We start from the raw sequence: 26,237 nt of genomic DNA, 5'->3' as shown, positions 1-26,237 counted from the left end.
AGGAACTCCTATAAGCACTTTACTCTTATTGACTTATTTAATCATCAAAACATATAATAATATTGCTATTGTAGGCTGGGCGCGGTGGCTCACGCCTGTAATCCCAGCACTTTGGGAGGCAGAGGTGGGCGGATCATGAGGTCAGGAGATCGAGACCACAGTGAAACCCCGTCTCTACTAAAAATACAAGAAATTAGCTGGGCGCGGTGGCGGGCGCCTGTAGTCCCAGCTACTCGGGAGGCTGAGGCAGGAGAATGGCGTGAACCCGGGAGGCGGAGCTTGCAGTGAGCGGAGATCGCGCCACTGCACTCCAGCCTGGGCGACAGAGCGAGACTCCATCTTAAAAAAAAAAAAAATACAGAAACAAAATTAGCTGGGCATGGTGGCGGGCACCTGTAGTCCCAGCTACTCGGGAGGCTGAGGCATGGGAATGGCGTGAACCCGGGTGGCGGAGCTTACAGTGAGCCGAGGTCGCGCCACTGCACTCCAGCCTGGGTGACAGAGTGAGACTCCGTCTCAAAACAAAACAAAAAAAAAAAAAGAAAACAAAATTTGCTATTCTATTTCCATTTTACAGATTGAGAAGCAGAGGCATTAAGAAAATTGTCCAGTGTTGTATACCCAGTTAAAAAGGCAAAGGATCCCAATCAGGAAACCCTGTGAGGAGCCTGAGATCCTACCCACTCTGCCGTGCCACCTTATGCCCAGGCCCCATCAACTTTAGAATTTACACTGGCCCTGAATTTTGTTTTGTTTCTGTTTTTTTGTTTTCCTTGAGTTTCTTACATGCTTTTCTCTGACTTTTAATTTGTATGACATGGGAATTTTTAACCTAATTGCTGACATAGTATCTAGAGTGAACCTTACTGGATAATTTCTTAGCTTTCTTGGTCCCAACTTCCAGTCTTCTTTTGCTGCCCCCCCAGCCACCAGCCCCAGCACATGCAAGTGTCCCGTCTTCCCCTACTATTTATGTTCACAGCTCTGTTCCTTTGTAACTATCTGAATAATGCCTCTTCTCAAATGAAGATCACTGCCTCTGCCTACTTATTCATTGACTCAGCAGCAGAGCTTCATTTAGAGTAACATAGGAAAAGCAGGGAGTTGCAGGTCTGCAAAGGGGGAGATTAAAGTGCCCTGAGCCTGATATGTGTGGCTTCAGGGTCCCCCTGACTCCTCTTCCTGGCTTACATGGGGCCAGTTGAGCTGCTTGTCACATATCTGTTTCCCCCAGTTTTGGACACATACTTCCTTAAAACAAGGTTGTTGAATTTAACAACACTTGATGGAAGTTTGGGGAGCACTGAATACTAAACTGAGAGTAAGTGACTAGTTTTAAGGCCTCACATTGAACCTCCCAGGAGGCATCATGCAGTAGTGATGTGGCCAGGAACGGAGGAGTATCTCAGTCACCACCACACCTCCAAGCTCCCCACTGCCTGGCTCCAGAGAAAGAGAAGAGAACTCCTTTATCCCTCTAAAGCCCACCTAATTTCCTGCCTGAGGATAATTGTCTGAGAAGATTCTATTTCTTTAAGGGAAATTCTCACATCTACCCAGAGAATGCAGCCAGACCTCCTGGCCCAGGAGAAAAACAATGGCTCTGTTCAACCAGTACATTTAAGTCTGTCGAATCCACCATAACTTCACCTTTGAGACAGCAAAATTCAGTCCTGGTTGTGTGCACAAGCTCAGTCTGGTTCCTCTTCACAGCATTTTCTCCAGCAAGAGGATAAGAGATCAGAGCACCACACTCCTCCTTGTGCCCTGCACTCTTCTTATTTCCTATGAGCAAGTGCTTGGGCAAAAAGATGCATGTATCTACCAAGGACAAGTCAGCATTTTCAGGAATAAGGCAGCATACATTGCAATTTACTGGGGAATCTCCCTAGACGTGTGGATGTGCAAACGAGGCATCAAACTTACGTCACTAACCAGAAAGCTTACCATCTCAAGCTGAAGTCCCTGCACTGGGCTATTTCACAGGATCAGGGCATTCCCAACAAGAGTGGATAGGTACTTGCATTATATATTGCATAAAGGAAAAGTTCACCAAAGTGTGATTTTCAGAACTAAGGTAGACTTTGCCACACAGATCTAATCCAATGGTGATGTTTCTGGCAGAACTGCCAATCGGTTTCATTAACACTAAAGTACATTTTTACCAAATAAATGTCCCTATTTAATGTAAGTGCTTATATTTAGAAAAGAAATGAGAAGTGGAATTATTTTACGTGCTTGCAATGTAGAAACTGAAGCTCAGAGAAATTAGACAATAGGTCTAAACCAACCCTGTGCTTCCCCAAGTGAAATAACACCAGGTTCATGAGGAACTCCTGGGTCAGCAGCAGAAGCACTCCTTCTCCCAGCCTCAGCACATTGCCTATGACCCTTGAGGATGTTTCTGATGAGGTGAAAGACTGATCGCATAGCCAGGGAAGAAGATATATCCAGAGACCTGGCCAGGTGATTGCTTTCGGCAGGGAAAGAGCCCTTTCTAAACAAGTGACCAGAATGTAAAAATCAGGGTCAGACACTTCAAATCAAATCATCCACAAATGCAGAAACCAAGGATGGATACACATTGATCTTGGTTAAAAGTAGAGACTCAAATCTGGGGTACTTGGGGATGGGGGAACAGCCTTGGAATGCAGAGTCACAGCCACGGGAGCTGGGAATGAGTTTGTTAAACCTGACTCACCAATGACGGAGGGCAGAGCTGGGTATGGAGCCAATGTCAGACTCAGGAGAAGAATGTCGAGGAAGGAGAAAAGCCCAAGGTACAGGTTCACAGGTCAGGACAGACTACAGACAGAGAGGCTGGTCTGGCATAGCTGAGAGTGTCTTGATGGACTTAAATCCCTAGAGCCACCCTTGGAAGCACCTGTTCCTCCTGGCTCAGTCTGGCGGGTTGTGGGGCCAGTCTGCCTGCTTCCTGGCAGGGTCCTGACACCAATCAATGGTGACTGCACAGTCCCACACATGAAACAGAGGGCACTCTGTTAGGCAGATTCACTGTCAACCTTGTATCTTACTCTTTGTCATAAAACTCTTGTGTTTACCAGTGCATTAAATATAACCCTGCAATAGAAAAATCCTCATTTTCATGCTTGAAATACATTATCTAATGGCATATCTATTTGACTTTTACTACATGCCTTTCATTCCTTTAAGTGAGGTAATTGACCTTTACTTTGCTACCCTGTGGATTAAAAGGCTACCACACACTCTGCATTTGATATTTCCAGTCCTGCAGGAGAGGCAATTTCCATTTGCTTTTGTTGCAAGGCTGCTCTTCAGGCGGGTCCTCAAATGAAGGGAAACCTCAAGGTCTGGAACTGCATTGTGGCAGTTATTGTCAGCATCATGTGGTTTTTATTTTAAAAAGCACATGTCGCTTCATTTCTATGGTCATCTCTACGGAATTGTAAAGACCTATAAGACTTCCAGAACCTTCCACCTTCGTTTCAGATGCTATATCCTCACTCTCTGAGGATCAGGGATCAACAGTGGCCTTCAGATTTGATTCAAGCACCTGAAAGCTTAAAATTGTGTCCAAACTACACAATTCATGAGAGATAAAAACATGAATGGTATTAGTCATATCCTAAGCTGCCAGCCATATAGATCCAGAAACCTTTCATGTGATAATTTAGCAATACTGTTACAAAGAACTCTGCAAGTCAGGAATTTGGAGATCTTGGCTTTCTCTAGTGCCCCATCAGCCCTCCTTCCCACAACCAAAATAATAACAAGAATAATGAAGGTGGTGATAATGATAGCAAGCACTATGTGTCAGGTACTATTTTTTAAATACTTCAAAGATAATAATTTGTTATTCTTAACAACCTAATAATGTAGGTACTGTTAAAATCCAGTTTTACAGATGAGGAAATTAAGATACATAAAAGTTAAGCAACCTGCTAGCAGGTGGTAAAGCAAGTGGAATTCAAATTGGAGCATTTTGGACTTGAGACAGAAGACCAGGATACAAGAGAAGGAAAGAACATCAATAAAGATGCTATTCTCAGAACTATCTCCCTGGGGTGGGAAAAAATACTGGAGTATTTATCCTCAAACATCTGTTTCTTTGAGAGTTGCTCCTGGGAAGTTAAATCACCTCTGGCCTGTTCAACTTGACTGGCCAAGCATCAAGCATGTTAAGGCAAAAGGCAAGAGACTATGAAGCTGACTGTTGGGAGAACTGTCTGCAGTGACCTTCAGGGGAGGCCACAGGAAAATTTGAAAGGCAATGATGCTACCCACTTTTTATTTTTTCAAGCACAAAACCCTAATTAATCTCTCTTTTTTTTCCATCAAATGATTTTGATAACCTGTTAAAGCCATAGCAGAAATTTTTGGCAAATAAAGCAAGGCAAAGTGATCTCCATTTTCAAACACTTAAAAGATGAAAGTTGCCTTACTTTGTTTAAAGTATTGCTAATAGGACTTGGGGGAGATGGGAGAAGGAGGTGTGTGGAGAAGAGCTAAGTCATTATGTTATCACTTTAAAACCAGTTTGGCTTTATATTCTGTTACACATATACTCCCTAGGGATGATTTTTTTCTTTATCTGTAAAATAGGGATAGTGATACTTTCTTGTATCTCTCTCATAAAGCTGCTGTATAAATGAAGTAAAACACCATTACACTGTTAGGAAAATGTATTCTTATGAAGGCATGTTTAAACATGAAGTAGTTCAATAGTGCTAGCTAATTTACTATTGTTATTATTATTTCTCTGATCCTGGTTTTCATATTTCCACAGCGAGGAGATAGAATTAGATAATTTTTTCCAGCAAGTGTTTATTAAGAGCTTACTGCACACCAGGCGCCATGGAAGGCCTTGCTCAGGACCTGGGGATTCAGCCCTGCCTGTCCCCTGACCATCCCCTGCTGGTCCCTTACCCTCAAGAAGCTCATAGTTCTGGTTCCTTTCCTCCACACTACTGTTAAATATAAAACAAAACACTTCTGTTAAATATAAAACAAAAATATTTAACACTTCTGTTAAATATAAAACAAAAATGAGAAAATCTGATGACCCTGGAGTATGAGTTGAAACATCAGGTCCCTTTTATCTGCTTGTTTTGCTTGTTCATCAATGGTTCAATGCTCAGAAATAGTAAAAACTTAACCACAGGGTCCTCTATATTGTGAGTATTAAACAACTATTTTATAAATGATTGATTATGACATCAGGTAGGACCTAAAACTTATCAAGTACCTACTCATGTGGTGTTGATGGTGGCACTTGACATGTTATGTCATTCAAAAGTCACAGTAAAACCAAATGAAGAGCTTATTGTCATCTCTATTTTACAGATGAGGAGCTAGACCTAGAGAAGCAAAGTCACTAGCCTAAGGTCAAACAGCTTTTAAAGTGATAAAGGGCAGAGTCAAATCCAGTTTTCTCTAACTCCAAAATATAGCACCTTTCCCTTTAACTAAAAAAAAAAAAAAAAAAGTCACTTTATTTTAACTAATTTGTTTCATAAGCATTGCATAAGATTAGAACTAGAATGGGCTTTGAAATTAGCATATTCTAATGCCTGCCTCCTAGTGATATCATTTCTCCATTTTCCAAAGCTAAATGCTAGGTAGAAAACTCTGGTGGATCCAGATCATGTTTTCAGGCCAGGCCATAAGCTGCAGATTGCTGCACAATCCATTGTTTTGCATCCAGTCTAGCTCATTCAGGTTGGGAGGTGAAGTAACATGATGTACTCTGTGCTGTAGTCAGGTATGTTAGTTAGCATCTTTGGGTTGCAAGTGTTAGAAAAATAATCCAAACCAGTTTAAACCAAATAGAGATTATTTGGCTTACATAACTAGGAATCCAGGACACAGCTAGATTCAGACAGGCTGGAGCATGGGCTACATAAAGTCATCAGGACATTGACCCTGGCTCTTGCTTTTGCTCTCTTCTGTCTTGGCTTTATTCTAAGCTGGGATTCTCCATGTCATGGCCAAAATGATGACCAGTTCCAAGTTTACCTTCTATCAGGTTGGCAGTATTGTAATTAAAAGGACTTGTCTCTCCCATGATCTCAGCAAAGGCCCCAGGGCCAATTTTCATAGTTGGTTTCAAAATTGAACCAATCACAATGGTTGGTTCAATTTTCCTTGAACCAACCGTTGTGTCAGGAAGATAGAATGGATTGATGGGCTGAACCTGGCTTCTCTGTTCTCCCTGATTGCTGGAAGTTGGGAATTACTTAACCTGAGAATGAGGAAGAGTGGTCCCAAAGGGTTGTTATCAAAGAAGGAAGAAGGTATTGGGATGTGCAAAAGCTACAGCATGCAACCTCACTACTGGCATATTAGATATTGCCAGAATCTAATATCACAACTTAGATATTGCCAGAAGGTGAGGACAGTCAAGGAGCCAATGTGAGACATTTTTCAACATAGATCAAACCCTTTAAATTTCAAAGAAATTAGCCCCAGAAAGCCAGCCCAGCCCAACTAGTGAATCAGCTAGTTAGTGATTGAACCCAGGTCTCTTGATCGTATATCATTTGACTCTAAAAATGTGACATTGATCCATGTTAAATTATTTTAAATTTCACTTTTCATTAAAACATTTGTACATACTTTGTGCAGACTCCATTTTGGAATATTTAACCAGATAGACAGAAAGATTGCAGGCATTGACTATAATTATGACAGTGTCAAGAAGTCCAGTAGTCACTATCTAGTTATTTTTTTCTTGGCCATGTCCTATCTGTTATATCATTTCAGACATCATTGCTGTTCTTCATTTCTCTTTTCAGGGTTCTTTGTGTCTTTGCTTTAAAACCTTTGTTTCTATTCTTAAGTGGCACAGTTTGGGTCATTGGTCTTGACAAATAAGATCAGATTCCTTTGGTGGGCTTGGGTTTTTGGTTTTGTTTTCCCTTTTCCTCTCTCTCTCTCTCTGTTTATTTTTTGTTTTGTTTTTGGTCTTTAAAACTTCAACTTTTCCAAGGCTTGTTAACAAAAGTAGGCCACCAAATAAGAGGAAAAAAAAAAAGAGCTTTGCTAGGTGCACTCTTCTCTATTGGAAATTATTTTATTTCTCAGAAAAGAGAGAATTAGAAGAAAGCTATTTTCCCCAATTTTCCATACCACCCATAGGAATCCAATTCAATTTCCTCTCAAATTTTGTAGTAAAAACTAAAAGTATGGAATAAAGTTGCTGGAGTCTAGTATTCTTTTACACAGATTTGATGTTTTGAAATTCTTAGTCATAGAGCTATTTACTCAGCCTGATCCATTTCTAACCAGAGTGTAATATAACCATTTGATGAAATAATCTTTTTTTTAAGTAGACAAGTATACATATTTAAGAGATATCAAAACCTTACCTGATAATCTAGCCTGATAGAAGAGGGCTATGGAGTCAGATGGCTCACAGCTCTCTAGCCAGAGCCTGCCTGAACTCTGTGGCTTTGCAAAACCCAAGAGAGCTTTAGGTTTATTCTTGCTCTATTTTTCTTTTCTCACAGTTTCCCCTATAAAAAATTATATTGTTTAATCCAAGGAAGTATATAAGAAATTATCATGGTATAGTTCACATCAAATCGGAAATAAAAACCTAAGTGAAAGAAATATTTCACTTATGTGGTTCTATAAAGAGAAAAAAAGAAAGAGATCTAATATAGAAGTTGGTTACCATAAACCACAGAATGGATGAATATGTGTGAAAATAGCTTGAATACATCAAAAATCTTTATAAGCTCTAGGACTATTTTATTTATCTTCATAGCAGTCCTACATTATAGCTAATAATAATAGTCTTGAGTTACACAGAAGGAAGCTGAGACTCAGTTGGATGCACCCAGCAGGTTAATGAGAGAGCCAGGACTTGAACTCAGCCCCTTTTGTCACCAGAGTCCAAGCTCTTAACACTATGTTACCCTATTCCTCTTATAGACTCTGGTTACTTGAACGTTGTTCATTTGTATTTCTGGGGCTGGAAAACCCTAAATTTTCTATTTCCTCAAAAGGACGTAGAATATAAAAGTTTGCCACACCTGTGCATATATTAAGCACCTAGTTTTGTTAATGCTGTTAATTGCTTATTGGCCTTGGGTTAACTTAGTTTTAATTTAACAAGCCCTTTGCCTACCAGTCTTCGGATAGATTGGTTTTGTGGAGAACGGTTGCAATCTGGATTGTAGTAATTATCTTGTTATGTCTTTTATCCTTCAGCACTCCTTATCTAACCAGATTCCTCATGAGTTTAGCAAATGGTCACGGAACACCATCATATTCCTGCACCAATCTTGAGCAGTTCATTATCTCAAACTTATAAGCTCCTATCTTCATTTTATAGTCATGGTACTCTAGCCTCCCTTGCAAGCTTAGAAATAGAATAGGGCAACTTTTACTATTATCTAACAGAACCAGCAGTTTACTGAATCATGTAATCTGATGCTTCACTATACTCAAGTTTAGAGGCTCAAGTAAGGTTTAAATGGAATTTTAGATAATTTTTTTAAGTGCCAAGATGTCTAACTCATTTATTGCTTAAATGTACGAGAAGACTTTCTGGTCCTTGTTCCATCAACTTCTGGGGCAAGCCAATTGCTCTCTCTCTCTATATATATATGACCACAGCATCCCACTGTCCATGAAGAAATGATCAAAATCTCAGTTTTTAGTTTACATTCCCAGAGGAAACTGCATAGCAGTCGATTTCTCTGTTTATTTGTTTTTTCTTTATAGTCTATACCAGTCAGTTTCCAAAGATAATTTTCTCAAGAACAGAGCCCAAGACAAGAAAATCCCATCAACCAGGAGCTATATTAGGTACTCATTATACTTGTGAAAGAATGAGCTCAAGAACTCTATGGAAACCTGGCCTCTGGGTTTGCAGAGAGGCTGCCTAGAGCCCTAATGCCCCTTCTTTCATGTATGCTTCTCCTATAATACAGGAATTCGTATGCAAATTGGCTGTTGTCCTCTTTGTTGGTCTGTTGACATGTGGCTGCTTTCAAAAAATTATAAGAAGATATCTATTTCACATTAAACTTTGGTCATTGCCTATTTTGGAAAAATACATCTTCTAAAAACATTTTTGCTTAGCAGGGATAACTACTGTCAAACTCTGGGTTTTTATTAATAAAGAAAGGAATCATAGAATGCTGAACAGATCGGAGTCTTCTCTTTCCTCTGGTATCAGGATCAGGCCAGGCACACTTGACATTTCATGATCTAGGCTTTTGCTCTAATACTGTACTTAATTATACAAGTGATGATAATAATAGCTTATATTTATTAAGTGATTAATATATACCAGGCCCTGTGTTCAGATATCAGTTGTGTGAAGACAGACTCACGTTAACAGTGCCCTAGGGCTGGGATCGTGGCCTCTGCTCCATATACGCACTTTGACACACGTTCCCTAACTACAATGGAAGTTGTCTGAGGGCTGGGATTCAGTCCCCTCACCGCCACACCACCACTCTCTGGTCTCTGCCATAGTCCATGTGGTCCTGGTCTCTGCCGTAGTCCATGTGGTCCTGGTCTCTGCCATAGTCCATGTGGTCCTGGTCTCTGCCATAGTCCATGTGGTCCATGATGGCTCCACACTGTGTTCTTATTCCAGGAAATAAATGAGAAATTGAGGAATGAGTTTCACAGATGCCATGCCTGCTAATACCCCATCGGTCAAAACATAGTCATATGGCCACACCTAGCTAGAGAAGGTGTTGAGAGGTGTTATCTTTATACTGGTGACTGTGTACCCAGCTAAAACTGTGCTGTTGTGAGGAAAAAAAAAAAAAGGAGATTATATATCAGTTACCAGTCTTAGCCTCATTGTGTCATATCATTTAATGCTCCTAACAACACCTTTTGTAGGTATCTTATCCTCATTTTACAGAGTAAGTAAATTGAGCTTAAGGAACTTGCCTAAAATGTCCTGCTGCATGCAGCAGGGCTACATGATTCCAGGGCTGAAACTCTTATCCACTGTTTTCTATTCTATTTTGGATAAATGCCATACTTTTAAGAATTTTGTTGTTTTTTTCTTTAATGTACAATTCAGTGGTTTTTAGTATATTCAAAATGTTGTGCAACCATCACCACTGTCTCATTCCAGAACATTTTTATCACTCAAAAAGCCCCTATCCATCAACAGTCACTCCCCATGTGCCCCTCGTGCCCCTCTCCCCATCTCCTGGCATCCACTAATCTACTTTCTGTCTCTATAGACTTGCCTATTCTGGACATTTCATATGAAGTAAACTGTATATATATATATATATACACACACACATATATATGTATATATATATACACACACACATATATAGGTATATATATATATATACCTGTGTGTGTGTGTGTATATATATACATATATATACATATATATGTATATATATACACACACACACACACAGGTATATATATACATATATACCTATATGTGTGTGTGTATATATATACACACATATATATGTGTATATGTATGTGTGTATATATATATGTGTGTATATATATGTGTATATATATGTGTGTATATATATATGTGTGTGTATATATATGTGTGTATATATATATATGTGTGTATATAGATACACATATATATGTGTATATATATATATATATTTTTTTTTTTTTTCTTCCTTTGAGATGGGGTTTCACTCTTGTTGCCCAGACTGGAGTTCAATGGCATGATCTCGGCTCACTGCAGCCTACACCTCTTGGATTCAAGCTATTCTCCTGTCTCAGCCCTCTGAGTAGCTGGGATTACAGGCGCCCACCACCAGGCCCAGCTAACTTTTTTTTGTATTTTTAGTAGAGATGGGGTTTCGCCATGTTGGCCAGGCTGGTCTTGAACTCCTGACCTCAAGTGATCTGCCTGCCTCGGCCTCCCAAAGTGCTGGGATTACAGGCGTGTGCCACCACTCCTGGCAGGAAATCATATATTACATGGCCTTTTGTGTCTGACGTTTTTCACATAGCACAATGCTTCCAAGGTTAATTCATGCTGTAGCACGTATCGGTACTTCATTCTTTTTTATGGCAGAATAATATTCCATTGTATGGATATACTGAATTTTGTTTATCTATTCATCAGTTGATGGACATTGGGTTGTGTTCACTTTTTGGCTATTATGAATAATGTTGCTTTTAATATTTGCGTACAAGTTTTTATGTGGACGTATTTTCAGTTCTCTTGGATGAATACCTAGATGTAAAATTTATGGGTCATATGGTAACTGTATCTTTTTGAGGAACTGCCAGACTATTTTGCAAAATGGCTGCACCACTTTGAAAGTGTAAAAACACATTTTATACTCCCAATAGCAATCTCTGAGGATTCCAATTTCTCCACATCCTTGCAGCATTTGTTATCATCCGTCTTTGTTTTATTACAGCCATCCTAGTGTGAATCGGCGTCTCATTGTCATTTTGATTTGCATCTCCCTTAATGACAAATAATGTTGAGCATTTTTTCATGTGCTTATTGGCTATTTGTATATCGTCTTCTTAAAATATCTATTCAGATTCTTCACCCATTTTCTAATTGGGTTATTTGTCATTTTATAAATCAGTTGTTAGCATTCCTAATATGTTCTAAACATAAATACCATTTTAAACAGTAAGTGCAACCCATTTTGATATAGTTAAATTGTTCGGTTATTGTATGAATGCACCAATTAGTAGATTTGACAGAATTTCCAAACAAAATAATCAGTCCAGTTTGTGAGTACAGCTAGAACCTTAGTGCTAGTCCAGTTTGGGCCAAAAATTTTCTAAGAGAATTCTGATAGAAGGGAGAGGGCTTGCATAAGCCTCAGCCATATTTTAGTTTTTCTGTTCATCAGAACTCTGACATACTGGTGAGCTCTACAGTGTTTCTCAAAGCTTACTGTGCATCTAAGTCATGTGAAATCTTGTTAACGTTGCAGATTCTGCTTTAGTAAGCCTAGAGGAGGCCTGGGATTTCTAACAAGCCCTCTGGTGATACAGAAGATGCTGGTCCATGGACCACACATTGATTAGCAACATTAGAGTATTAAGTGTTAACATGGCTGTCTAGAACCTTGAGTCTAATTGTTATATGAACCAGATTGCTTAGTTCTACTCTCAGACAGAGTAATGTCCTAGATCCAGCCTTTGGAATTGACTCTTGGCTGCCACTTACCAGCAGTGTGTTTCTTTGAACAAGTTACTTTACTGCTCTCAGCCACACTTTCCACATCTGAAACTAACAGGTAATTATACCTCCTTCTCAGAGTGATAATGAGGATGAGGTGAAATAATGTACATAAAGCATCTATTACAGTTCCAGGTATATGAAGGGCCTTGGTAATTGTTGGCCCTCTTTTTTCCACTTGCCTTCAGTAGTAGAGACTGTCTCCTTCTGACTGTTCAGTGCAAAGGCATCATCATCACTGGAGAGACAACTAAGTGTCCCTACCCTACTTTGTTATATTGTCATGATTAGATACAGAGAGTATTACTCTGTTTATAGTCTGTAGTTATTCTGTGTATGTTTCATCTTCTCTACTCAACAGATTCTATGTTCTTGGGGATTAGGACTATATATTGCCTTCTGTTTGAATCCCTATGCGACCTCTCATGGTGCTATCCATAGAATATCCCATTAATTAATGCCCACAGAATGAATCAGACAGCCCAAGTCCATAGTAGTAGAGATAGTAACTATAGAAATAATAATGGAAACTAACATTTGTTAAGAATTTTGTGTCAGATACTATCTTAAGGGCTTACATGCATCATCTGGTTCAAGCCCCACAACCGTCCTTTGAAACCCCTCCATTTCTTGCCCTTGTTTTACAGAAAAGGCAGCTGAATTTTAGCTGTACTCGGGAAGAGTGAATGCCCTCTGCAGTTGTAAGAGCAAAGTTCTGGAGGCAGGCTGCCCATGGTCTAAATCCCTGCTCCATTTTGTACCAGCTGGGATTCAGAACACTTTAATATTCAAATGCATGATCATCTGTAATCATTAGTGCAGGTCTCATGGGATTGTTGTGAGCTTGGTATGAAACAATATGTGAAAAATGCAAAAAGCAATGAGCACAATGCTAGGTGCTTAGAATTATTCAGACAATGGTAGCTTTGTTTAGTTGTTGATTTGTTAAGTTACTTATCCTGGCCTTACAGTAAGTAAGTGGCAAAGGAGGGATTTGAACTCAGGCTGTCTATTTCAGTGTCCCAGTGTCATAACTCATCAACTCTAAGTTATGTTGCTGCACATCTCCCATTTCAAGTAATGTGTTAAGATGGGAACTGGAAATTCATGTGTCTATGTAAAGAAAGTCAAAAGTCAAGGTGGCTGCAGAGACAGAAAAAGAATGTGAGAGGCACTGTATAATGTATCACTCTTTTAAAAAGATATTTACTAGCTCCAATATTTGTGCTAACACGTTCTCTAAAAGCATTTGTATAGCTAGTGCCAATCCAAGGGAAGAGGTGCAAGCAGAGGATGATCCACGTTTTGGAATGCCTAAAACTTACTTCCTTTGGGGGTGCAGGGACACAAGGGGCCTCATTAAGGAAAAACCCTCATTAATAAATAAATATCTTACTTGAGTAAATTATACCAAAGCATATTACCATGTGAACATATTGCTAGGGTCGTCCTCAGAGCCCTGAAAGGGCCCCGAAGCTAAACTTCATCCACTTCATGGTGAATCCTCCTATGGCACAAAAGTCACCAAAACTCTGACTGCACAACAGGAAGCCTGGCCTGCATTCATGTTTTTCTTCACAAAGGGACATTTTTTTAATTTCTTTGTCTCAGTACCTCTATTTTGAACATTAGTAATAGGCTATATGGACCTCTAGCTCACAGGAAATTCTGGCAGATAACAGGCTTCCCAGAATAGATATATTAAGTTATAAAAAAATATAAAAAATGAGGCAGACGGTATAGGTTTTTCATACCTACTGGCAGGTGGCACAGAACTAAATGTTGGAGCATTTTTATAAGCAAGATTAAATTGACTCATGACAGCTGGTCACTAAAATACAGGAAGTGCAGATCTGGTTGAAAGCGAGAAAACACTGGTGTTCATAAAGTTTGCATCACAGACTAGAGCTCACTTTTTTTTTTTAAGTCTGCCTTAGTGACACCCTTATTTGGCAATGTCTGCCATTTGTCACTTGCACACAAGTAGATCTTCAAGGAACACGCAGGTCAATTAGTTCTATCTGCAGTGCTTAGGTATGAGTACTGTGGGTGTAAACAGAATCGGTGAATAGACTTGGCTCTCGAGAACATCAGACATGTGACTGCTAGCTGAGCCTTTTAGGTCTCCACTTGTCCAGTCCTCCCCTGCCTAAAGCGACAGGATAAATAGACGTGGGAGCTGGATGGCCATGGGAATGGATAATGAATCTGTCAGAGACAAGTGGGATGTCACAGAAGTCTGCCCTCTACCCATCGTGAGGCCGGAGGTCACAGCACCAGGAATTGACAGCAATCTCCCAGCATTGTGAAATGTTTTTGTTTTTTTGTTTTTTTTTCTGGTTGGAGGAAGAACCCTCTGGCAAGGGCTCTAAATCACAGGTTTTCACATCTGATTGGAATGGGGCTGGTGAGGATAAACTGAGTTGTGGAAAATGAAAGGTAGTCATCTCCAAACAAAGGCAGTGTCCTGGTGCCTCACCCTCTACTTGCAGTGTTCAGCCCCAGCACAGCAACTGTTACACTGACTAAGCAAAGACAGCCCAAAAGCTTCACCAGATGTGAAGTTACAGTTTTAGCCAACGTTCAAGCAATGCCCTTCCTCCAACTTCAGCTGGACCAGGGTGGCCATCCTTGCATGAGACATGAAAGCTAAAAGAGGCACATTTCAGAATAATTACGCTATGCAAATGCTTTGTTTTTTTCTCTCCCCTGAGCTGTGTTCTTTTCCTAGGTCTTTCAAACATTGTTTAAGAAGCTCTTGTTTTGGGTTTCAGTCATCTGATAAATCCCCTGGAGTTTAAATGAAATTAAACTGGGTTTATGATATCTCACAAATTTCATAGCGTCTCCTTTCTCCATGTAGTATAAGTTATGAAAACCAACAATTAGGGCATGTGGCAGTTTTCAACACACATCATGGAGTGTTTAATTTAGTACAATGTCTATTAATTTTTCATTAATTAGTCCATTGTCAAATTAGACACAGTAGAACATGCATATGACATTCCTGCTTTCAGGAAGCTTACTTGTTTATTATCATTTGTCTTAATCGTCTAAGTTTTCAAGCACTTATTATGTTCCAAGAACCGCAATACACACTAGGGATATTACAATAAATAAAGCAGACATGACTGCTGCCTCCCAGAAACTTATCCTCTAGTGAGGATGACAGAATAAGCAATTAAAATACAGTCTACAGTCTATAGCAAAGATGCTATGGGTTTTATTATGCAACCAGCCTTGCCTTATGTCATAGGAGCACACAGAAAAGGCATCCTGGTGGACCAGAGAAACATTCCAACTATGGGCAGATATTTTTTGTATACCAGAAAGGAGCCAGCCACTGACATATACAGGTTAATATCTGAAGGGAAGAATTATCCTGATCAAAGAGGTAGGAATAGGAGAGTAGAATGCTGTAGGCAGAAGAAACAGCTTATAAGAGTACCTGAAGGCAAAGCTTGAAGAACTAAGTGTAGAGTTAGGAGTGGTACAAATGAAGCTGGAAAAGGGGCAAGAAATAAATTGCAAAATGAACTTGCAAGCCATGTAACAGAGCTTGGACTCTATCCTGAAAATAATGGGAAATCTTACAATGGTTCTATTCCAGAAGTGACCCAAAATATATTTGTGTAAAAAAATATTTGGACTATTGTGTTGAGATTGGGTAGAGAGGGGCATGCCTGGAGCACAAAATTCTGTTTAGAAGTTCTTGTAATAAACCAGATCAAAGATGATGATCACAGCTAAGAAAGTGATTGTTGCTAGAACTGTATGGATTGGAAAGAGAATCAAGGAAGAGTGCATTAGTCCATTTGCACTGCTATAAAGGAATACCTGAGACTTGGTAATTTATAAAGGAAAGAAGCTTATTTTGGCTTACAGTTCTGTAAGCTGTGTACAAGAAGCGTGATGCCTGCATCTGCTCAGTTTCTGATGAGGGCCTCAGGAAGCTTCCACTCATGGTGGAAGGCAAAGGGGAAGTTGGCATGTCACATGGCAAGAGCAGGAACATGAATGGGGGAGGGAGGTACCACACTTTTTAAACCGCCAGATCTTGCAAAAACTCATGGAGGGAGAACTCAGTCATTACCACAATGAGGGCACCAAGCCTTCATGAGAGATCTGCCCTCATGACTCCAATACCTCCCATCAGGTCCCTCTCTAGCATTGGAGATCACATTTCAACATGAGATTTGGAGGGGACAAAATATCTAAACCATATCAAAGAGGAATCTCAGGGCTTGGTGAGAGACTGAGTAATGCCAGATTAGCTGTGGTAGGAAAAGGAGAGGGATACATCATTCTTGCCTAACAGGGTGGAAGATGGTACAATTTACTAAGAAAGCACAGAAGGAAGAATGGGTGAGGCAGGAAGCCAAAGAGTTTAGTTTGGGGACATATGGAGTTAGATATGTCCAGGAGGCATTTTGATGAATAAGTCTGAAGCCTGGGAGAGAGATCTGAGATGGAGATACAGAGCCCAGACTTACCAGCATTTTGATTAGATATTCTTCATGTGGTGTAATGGAGGGAGGGGGCTCTATGGACCCCTGTGGGTAACAGAGAATCTTCGAATCTCCTAAAATGTTTTCACACTTTGAGCTTCCTTTAAATATATTTATTTGGGGTGGGGAAGATGATGTGAATTTGCTTTAAAAGGTTTGTAACGTGAAGGAAGTTAAGGAGTGCAGACAAAGATTGAAGGGACAACTAAATAAGAGTGCGCAGGGAGAGTGAGCTGGCTGTGCTGGGCCAGAACCCAGAGAACAGCATGTGTAGTCAACAGGCTGAAGAGGTTCCTGAAAACGAGCGTGGGTATCCAGAGGGGAGGGTGTCAGGGGAGAGGGAGTGGTCCAGAGTCCCAGCCCCTGAGGAAACAAATAAGGCATGGAAAAGTATCCATTGGATTTTCAACAAGGAGGTCGTGGGTGATTTGACAAGGGAGGCTGTGGTCATTTGGAAGGACTGAGTGAGTGGGAGATGAGAGAATGGAGATGGCAAGTATAGGAAACTCAAGAAGGGAGGGGAGAGGACTTAGGAGGTAGCTAGAGAAGATGACCAAATGCACAGCAGGTATTTCCTCACCTTAAGATGGGAGAGGCTTGTGCAATGAGTGAGAAAATTTATAAGTATGAAAAGCCTTTAGTAACAACCTATCCAAGCACACGGACACATTTAAGGAAATCAGAAGAGTAGAACTCAGGGTTATGTACAGTGGTCAGGATGGATTTCAGAGAAGGGTTATGAATTGAGTTGAGCCTTGAATGGTTAATAAGCTTTTGGACAGCTGAGAATGAGCCATTAATTGGAAGAAATCTGAGAAAAAATAAGACTAAACATTCATCTATTCTCCTTTTACCTCCTTTTATTATTCAAAGAATATCTTCTCAGCTAATATAATGTCTTTAGAATGGAAATTGCCTGTAACTCAGAGTGACTACAAGTATGAAAGTATTAACAGTTACAAGATATATAATCCAATTTACAATTACTCCTTGCATTCTTGATCTTCACGCAGGAAACCAGCATATTCTTTGGGATCACATTGTTCAATTTCCTCATTCGGAATTTTTAACACCAGATATGGTGCTAAATCAGTATAAGCTGGTGCTTCTATCACTTAGGTTTTAAACATCCTCCGTATATAGAAACACACCCATAAATAAAGGTGTTAATGTTGGAAGGAGAAAGATGCTTTAATAAGCAACCTAGCACAAGTAATTCCCTGCATATAGGAGATTATTATAGGACCTAGCTCATAATTAAACATTGCCTGTTTAACTGAATTATTTTTTATCTTACCTTTTTAAGGAATATACAAATGTTCATTTTCAAAGGTGACATTTATGTGTCTAAGTTGAACAAGCTTATTATAATTCATAAGTACACAGAGAACAGATTGTAGCAAGAAGTATTAAACATTGTAATAGACCCCCGAGAAAGCTGTAGCTTGGTCTTCCCAGACAGGTTTGAGTAGATGGTGATTGCTTTAGGACTACACCTTTTAGTTAAAAGAGAGCCCAACAGCTTTCAGTAATAGTCTTAACCATTCCTTTTTTTCCTTGTCGTAAGTATGGGTCAGTGTTCCAAAAAGATTATGGAGGCACTAAAGAAAAACTTGGCCATTGCTATACAGACATTAGAGAAGCCAACATGGTTGTTAAGGAGTCTTATCTTCCTACCTAAGAAAGAGCATTCTGTTCTTTTTCCCATTCATGGCATTTGGCCCAAGAGAAAAATAAAATAAAATAAAATACTATAATATTTTTTGGTCTTTATGAAACTTGATTTTCTATATTTTTGTCCTAGTTCCTGGAAGAGGCCATGTTTCTCTCTCACACACACACATAAACACACACACACACACACTGTCAATCTCTCTCTCTCTCTGGTTCTGATTCAGACCTATCTTGGTTCTCTACCCCACCCCAGGCTGGATGCCCAGGTTCTCTCCTATGTGTGGACCATCTCTTCCCACATACATTATTCTGACCTCTGGTTGTGGCCATTCTGTCAATGTAGGTTTTACCTTTCCAGAGGATATGGTGTGATACAGTTTATATCCTGCTGCCTCAACAAATATCAAGTTAGCCACTGCAATTTTATAGTCAAAGACTTCGGGCATTGGGATGTATTTTTGTCGAAATTGCATATTCCATTGTTGCCTCTCATATATCATGGCTTTATTCATAGGCAGCAAAGGCCAGGCCTTGGCTAATGACTTCCAAACCCTGCCACATGAAGGATTTTTTTTTCTCCTTTAGGATTCTAGGCATTTTTAATTAGAGTCATTTGGCCTGTTTCTGAGAGCCCTTTGTGATTCTCCGATTTGCTGTGAGTGGGATGTCTGAGGATTACTGTGTCTCACCCCACTTCGGGTCTGTTAGCAGCCTTGGTGGAAAATCTCTTCTGATCTGAGGAAATGTCATTTTAGAGTGCAGAATGAGAACACTTGATTATAATTTCTTGGGTTTCTAAGAATAAGTCTGAATAGCAAATTATTTTAATGGTTATCTTCCTTTTTAAACAAATAAGAATTGTCTTAACGATTTAAAGAAAAAAGATAACATTGTTCTTTAAACCCAAACGAAGCCCAGATGAAATTGTCATAGATTTGTTAATATCACAAAAAGACCTTTTCCTAAATGACAGTATTTTGGAACCTGTTGGGAACCCCTTGATTTTGGAGCACAGTTATCTTGCGGGAGCTTCAGGCCCCCACTGACTTGACTGCTATTCGGCTTTCTCAATGTGCAGTGTAAGGACAGACTACATTGTACCAACCCTGCCCCCTGCAAACGGCTCTTTTGGGGAAGATTCTGAGGGCTGGGCCTGCAAATCTATCTCTTACTAAATGCCTCTGTGTATCACTAAAGCACTGCATGGTTTGAGGAGACAAATCAGGAAAGCCTCAGTGGTCACCAAGACCAACTTATCTGACAATGAACTCTTTGTCTCTCCTCTGCCCAGGTGCAAGTGTAATCTCCATGCCACTGTATGTGTGTATGACAACAGCAAATTGACATGCGAATGTGAGCACAACACCACAGGTCCAGACTGTGGGAAATGCAAGAAGAATTATCAGGGCCGACCTTGGAGTCCAGGCTCCTATCTCCCCATCCCCAAAGGCACTGCAAATACCTGTGAGTAACTTTGCTTGGTAACAGCATATTCTGTGCACCATGAGGTGATAGTTCCTCTCAATTTTGCTTACAATTGTGATTTTATTCCTCTTACCAGTTGTCTCATTCTTCTTTAAAGTGCAGCGAAAGTTTCAGTCCCTATCTTACCTCATGTAGACATCTTTTAGCACTCTGATCATCAGTAAAATTCAGTCATCTAACATTCACATCAAATGTGTTGGGAAATGATACTTGACATCACAGAAGGAATTTTTTATAAGTGGATGAGACAGGAGGTGATTTTTTTCCTCCCCCAAATTAATTTCCTATTAAAATATCAAAGGCCTTGTAAACTCTCAATCCTAATTTAATTTTAGCCATAAACAATTTACAGAAATTATTTGAATGTTTACAGCCCCATTTCCCCTACTGAGTATCCTGAGAGATGCTTTGTCCAGAATATTTCTCCCCTCTACAGTTTTAGCTAGGACCTAACTTTGCCTTGTGAAAAGTTTGGCTGTTTTCAAACTCCAGCAATTGAAACATACCTGCTTTGGATCCTGTGTGTAGAGGCCCCCTTTGGATAAAGAGCATGACTGTAGGCCTGTGGGGACCACATTAAGAGAAAAGATTTTTCTACGCATGTGAAAGAGTGCAAGCATTATCCGCGTTTACAGAAACCATCTGTGTGCCCCCACTGAAATCCCTGATTCCCCATAGGAAAACAGGCTCTGACATGCTCACAGAGAAATGTGATTATTTGCTGAATAATTTGCCCAATTCCATGGATGGACCAATTAACTACCTGCAACAGCCCAAGGTTTGCACTCTTTAAAAAGTAGAGAAAGGGGGAGATTAGAATGTCCCCATTCAGTGAGAACTAACAGAAGCAGCCAGACAGTGAGCACAGGAGAATCAGAACTTGAGAAGCCACTGGTTCCGTAGAAGGGTAAGAATGTTATCAGGCACTTCAAAGCAGCAGCTGTGAGAAACCAAACCTAAGAACTAGTATCATAGGAACCAGGACTTTATCAAGTTAAACGTAAGAGTGATGGGCCAAGTAACAAGCCATGAAGTATGGGGGCATGAAATTATGATAACATTTCTATGAAGCAGAAAGAAATCCTTCAAAAGGTTTAAAAAAATCCCTCTTTGTAAGGGTATTCAGTTGCTTTCAGTGTTAAAGAAAAAAAACTGACTTCTTGCTCCTAAAATTAATACATTAATGATCTGTTCAGCAGAAACGTGGATGTTTCAAGGTGATTTTATTGATGGAGACTCTGTGGCCTTTCCTCAATTGTTGAGGGCCACAGACTCATGAATTTGGAAGGGATCTTGCAAGGTTATTTATTGCAATACCCTGTGGCTGGCTACCTAAGAACTCCTATGACCCCAGTTGTCAAATTTAGTTTAAAGCTTTCCTAAAGTAAAAATGGCTCAGATTTCCTCTTTAATGTCTGCTCCTTCTTTAGTAGAAAAGGCTGGAAGAGTGTGATGTTCACAAACACTTCCTGGTATTCTGGCTTGTCCTCAGGGCAGGTCAGCTTGCCAAGGCCACTGGAGAGGCAGCAGGGGAAGGCTGCTGTTGAAGTCCTCAGCTTCTATTCTAACGTGACCTTGTTCTTCTACCCATAACTGTACTTTGAGGTTTTTATTTCAAGACATTTTCACTGGAAAGACTTTCTTGTTTCATCCAAGCTTTCGCATTGAAATTGATTTCTTGTTATTCTCTTGTTATAATCATCATGGAAATGACTCCTACCCCGAATCCTTTGCATATTGAAGATCACCAAGTCAGTTTCTGACCAAAGGAATGAAACTTCTTTCAGTTTTCCTTGTAGGTCCAATTGTCCACCTATCCCTTAGTTTTACTGGTTTTCTCTATACGTTTTGGACGTTTTTCCTCATTGATGTTAAAATAGGTAGGTGATGGATGGACCCAGTGTCCAAAGGGGTTCAATTCAATATTCCAATCATCAGCATGGCAGAAATTAGATGAAGAGTTTTAGAAACTATCTGCAGATCTGCAGTGGTCCAGTCTTGCAATGGGAATAACCCCTTTGACTAAATCTCTGACACATCAGACTCTGCTTTAAAGCATCTGAGGATGGAAGTAAGCAATTTAGTAGTTTAGTGCACAGACTGCAGGCTGGAATCCCAGTTTCTCCATTTACTAGCTATGTGACCTTGAAAAAGTAGCTAACCTCTCCAACACTGTTTCCCATCTCTAATGTGAGGATAATAACAGTTATTACCTCCTGTGGATTTTTAGATGGTTGACTAAGCTAACGCATGTAATGTGTTTAGCCTAACACCTGTCACAAAATAAGCATTCAAAAAATAATTTATTTTTAGTTTTTTTCATAAGACAGTCTTGTCCATTGTTGGACAGTTTTAACTGGTATAAAAGTTACTTCTTATCAAACCTTTTTTTTTTTTTCTTTTTAAGTAGTAAAGGAAGTATATCGACCCTGGCTTTATGTCTTCCCCAGGTTAACCATTATCGACTCCAATTCTTATGTGCTAATGTTTTCATGTCCTTTACCTGGTTGCCTGCTCTGGAAGTCCTCTAATTCATTAGTGTAGTACTTCCAGCCAAGCACAGGACCTTCAGCAGTTTTATGATTCTCACTTCATATTGGCTTTTTCTTACACATATGCATACAAGTACACACACATGCACTCACATGACTCTAGTGGGTACGTTACAAGTCAGTTATCTATGAGGGATACTTAGGATATATCATCCCCTAACATAAGAACACAAAAGCTACAACTTCTGGTCCCTCAAAATCAACTTTTCAGGGACCTAGAAATGCCACTCATCCTGGATGATCTCTAGATTTAGCAGAATATCAAGTAGCCAGGATATTTTTCAAATAGGATGACGAGTTAGTGGGTGCAGTGCACCAGCATGGCACATGTATACATATGTAACTAACCTGCACAATGTGCACATGTACCCTAAAACTTAAAGTATAATAAAAAAAATAGGATGGTCAGTTTCTGTTCACCTTCACAAGTTTTAACAGAACAACTGGGAGGTCTTAAATTAAGTCAGGGAATGACAATATTCTTCCCCAAGACACTCAGCCCACCACTCAGGGATACCGTAGATGGGAACTTGCTGGGAGTCATTTGGCTTTGGAGGTCCTCTATTCTGGAGCAGTTCAAGACCACTGTTGTATGAAACATGTAGAGCTAAGCAGAAGTGTGCAGAAGGCCAACATTCTAAAATATAGCCACCCCAGTCTGTGAGACACACCACATTTCCCTACGCTTTTCATGACAATAAACTTGACAGAGGCAGAGTAACTTCTGTGATATTTTTATTCATCATGCTTTTATTCAAGACCCAGTGTGTTTTCTTGGACTTTTAAAGCCATGCACATGTATATCAAAATCTTTTCTTTCTTTTTCTAAAAAGCTTATGTTTTATAGAAAAGACATTTTTCTTCTCCTTATTGATCTTCATTCTTTTTTGATAGAATTCTATTTTGGATGTCCTTTGAATTTTATTTCTGTCTTCCAAGTAATAGCAATTCTGTCCAACTTCATGCTTAATTATGATTCTCTTGATTCCCCATTGTCCAGCTCATGAATAAAAGTATTAAATAACTCTTTAAACTCTGATCCCTATGGAATAACACATGTTTTTCTATATATAGATGATAAAAGCTTAATAATCACTATGTAGGAATCCTAACTTCAGCAAATATAATATTATACCTATACCTCTCCTTCTCTAGCTATGTTCTATGACCCATAAAAGCACTCCATGGCCAGATAAGTCTGAAAAATGCTGTATACCATACTGACTATTCATATTACATTACTATAATAGAAACATTTGAAAAGTCCTACAATAAAGCAACCTATTTTACCCAATGTTTCTCAAACTTATTTGCTTCATGGACCATTCAATAACTTTCTATAAAACACTCTTATGGGGACATGCTGAGCTAAACAGTTTCTTGCAGCCTAGCCATAGAAATGTCATGGAGATAGACAGAAAACTGAGCTAGTTCAGCTGTATTCAATATTTTCCTTTTCTCTTACCCACATGGTCTAATAGTCTTCAAAGAAAGAAAATCAAATTGGTCTGACTTTGACATTATTTGTTCATAAATCTAACTTGAATTGTTACACAATATCTAGGGCTCCTCTGAGTGATGGAAGGTAATTTGATGATTGTTCTATTATTTTCTCTGGTATCAAGTTTGCATTGACCAATTTATATTTTCCCAGGTGTACACATGTATGTGTCCTTATCCAGGCAATTTCCTAAGTGCTTTATATACATTAGTCCATTCTAAACTCAAAATAGTCTTACAAGGCAAATACTACTATTTTAATTTTAAACACATGGAATATTGTGATTTCAGAGGAAAAAGATCTGTTTAAGGTTTGCACAGCTAGAAAGGGTTAAAGGGAGGATTTGAATCCAGGTGGGTCTTGACTCTGAGGACTGCACATTGCACTGTATTGCTGATCAAGTTAAATTTGGATGACTTTCTCTGTCCTCCACTGGGATTTAGGCTCCATTTCAATGCCTATTTGAACAAGTCAGTTTTCTCTAAACCTGCCCTCTTCCTTCATCTCTGCCTGTTATTTTTCTGCCTTCAAAGATTCCCCTTCTATTAGTCTTTTAAATCTCCATGTTCCCCACCCCGCCTGTTCTCAGTCTACAATTTTTTCTTGACATTCTAGCCTATTCTTGTGGTTTTAGATCTTAGTACTATTGATTTAGTAGTAATCAACCAATTCTAACTTCAATCTTTCTAATAAATTCAGAAAAATTTTTCAGCTGTCAGTAAAGATCTCAAAGTCAATATGCTAGATACTAAATTCATTTCTTTCCCCTAAAGCATTTTTCTCTTCACTCTATATTGAAATTCTGCTCATTTTTCAAGACTGCTCCTCAATGCCTCATTGAAGCCTACCTAGACTCTCCTATGCAAAATCAATTACTTCTGTCTCTCTCTCAAATATCGATAATGTGTGTAGATTTACAACTGGTCAACTATCTTTAGCCAAAATTATTATAATAATGATAGCTACCATTTATTAAATTTACTACAGGCTTTTACACTTCATAAAGTACTTTATGCTCTTTATTGGTTTAAATCCCCACAATATCCCCATGAGATATGTACTATTATTTTTCTCATTTTACAGATAAGGAAATGCAGACACAGAAAGGTTAAGTTGTTCCAAAGTCCCATAGCTAATGTATGACAGAGCAAGATTTAAACTTAGGTCTGTCTCATTATAGGAACTAAAATGTGAGAAATTTAAGAATAGGTCCATGTTTTATTCTTGGTCTTCATCAATGTTTGTGGAATATGTTTTTTTTTTTTTTTTTTGAGATGTAGTTTTGCTCTTGTTGCCCAGGCTGGAGTGCAATGGCATGGTCTTGGCTCACTGCAACCTCTGCCTCCCGGGTTCAAGTGATTCTCCCACCTCAGCCTCCCAAGTAGCTGGGATTACAGGTGCCCACCACCACACCCAGCCAATTTTTTGTATTTTTAGTAGAGACAGGGTTTCACCATGTTGGTCAGGCTGCTCTCGAACTTCTGACCTCAGGTGATCCACCTGCCTCAGCTTCCCGAAGTGCTGGGATTACAGGTGTGAGCCACCACGCCCAGCCCATTTGTGGAATTACTTTTGTGAGTGGATAAGTAAACCTAATAGCCCTGTAATGTGCATGTGGCTACACTGGCTTCCCATTGATATTCTTGTATCTCCTGGAATATGTGGCCTTCACAGGTCACCAGCTCCAACACAAGAGCCTTCAATCTCCTACAGGAGAGACCATCTGAGTTCTTGGAGGAACTTTAATGGGAAAAAGTCTCACTGGTGCTCATGGCCAATCGAACCATCTAGATAGCATATCAGATGGCGGGTTTTCACAGGCCTCCCCGAGGGTTATTTACTGCCTGGGTGGCTTGACTACCAGCCTTTCTGGCTCAGAACCCTAATTTTGTCAGCACAGTAAGAGAGGTTCTTCCACATATGTGTATGACCAAGCTGTAGGCCCAGTGTTGAAAACCGGAATACCAAGTTATTCAGGTACAACCACTGATCTATGGTCTGTGGTCCCTCATCTGACCAGATATGATTTGGAATTCAACATCTTTAGGATTTTACAAAGGTAATACAGTGCACATATATTACAACAATACCCACGGCAGAATATTAGGCAACACCATTTAATCAAACATTTTAATATGTCTACAGCAAACATGATTATTCTCAGCAACTGGGATGAAGTAAGACTATAAATAATACCCTCACACCAGTTCCAGTACAGTTTTGCCACCAAGTTAATTCAGATCACAGTAGGTCATATTGCAGGTACATGTTGAAAAAAATTTTAATTTTCATAGTTTTTTTTTTTTTCAATTTGAGGGCTGAATAATAAAGTTCAGGGCCTGAAATAAATGGAAAGACAG

The 26,237-nt window shown here is 39.5% G+C and overlaps 1 protein-coding gene across 15 annotated transcripts in view; it reads left to right on the top strand.

Annotated features, from left to right (window-relative positions):
* Positions 1–26,237, top strand: part of NTNG1 (netrin G1) — a 346,490-nt gene that overhangs the window by 239,786 nt on the left and 80,467 nt on the right. For all 15 annotated transcript variants that reach the window (XM_001143853.7, XM_001143623.7, XM_001143469.7 and 12 more), the window contains exon 4: positions 19,631–19,803. In XM_001143853.7, the coding sequence (XP_001143853.3) occupies positions 19,631–19,803 (173 nt within the window). The remainder of the gene's footprint in view (positions 1–19,630; positions 19,804–26,237) is intronic.

The sequence above is a fragment of the Pan troglodytes genome, chromosome 1 (genome assembly GCF_028858775.2).
Source record: "Pan troglodytes isolate AG18354 chromosome 1, NHGRI_mPanTro3-v2.0_pri, whole genome shotgun sequence".
Taxonomy (NCBI): domain Eukaryota; kingdom Metazoa; phylum Chordata; class Mammalia; order Primates; family Hominidae; genus Pan; species Pan troglodytes.
The sequence above is the reverse complement of the archived record's forward strand: the minus strand, read 5'-3'. Positions and strand labels throughout refer to the sequence as shown.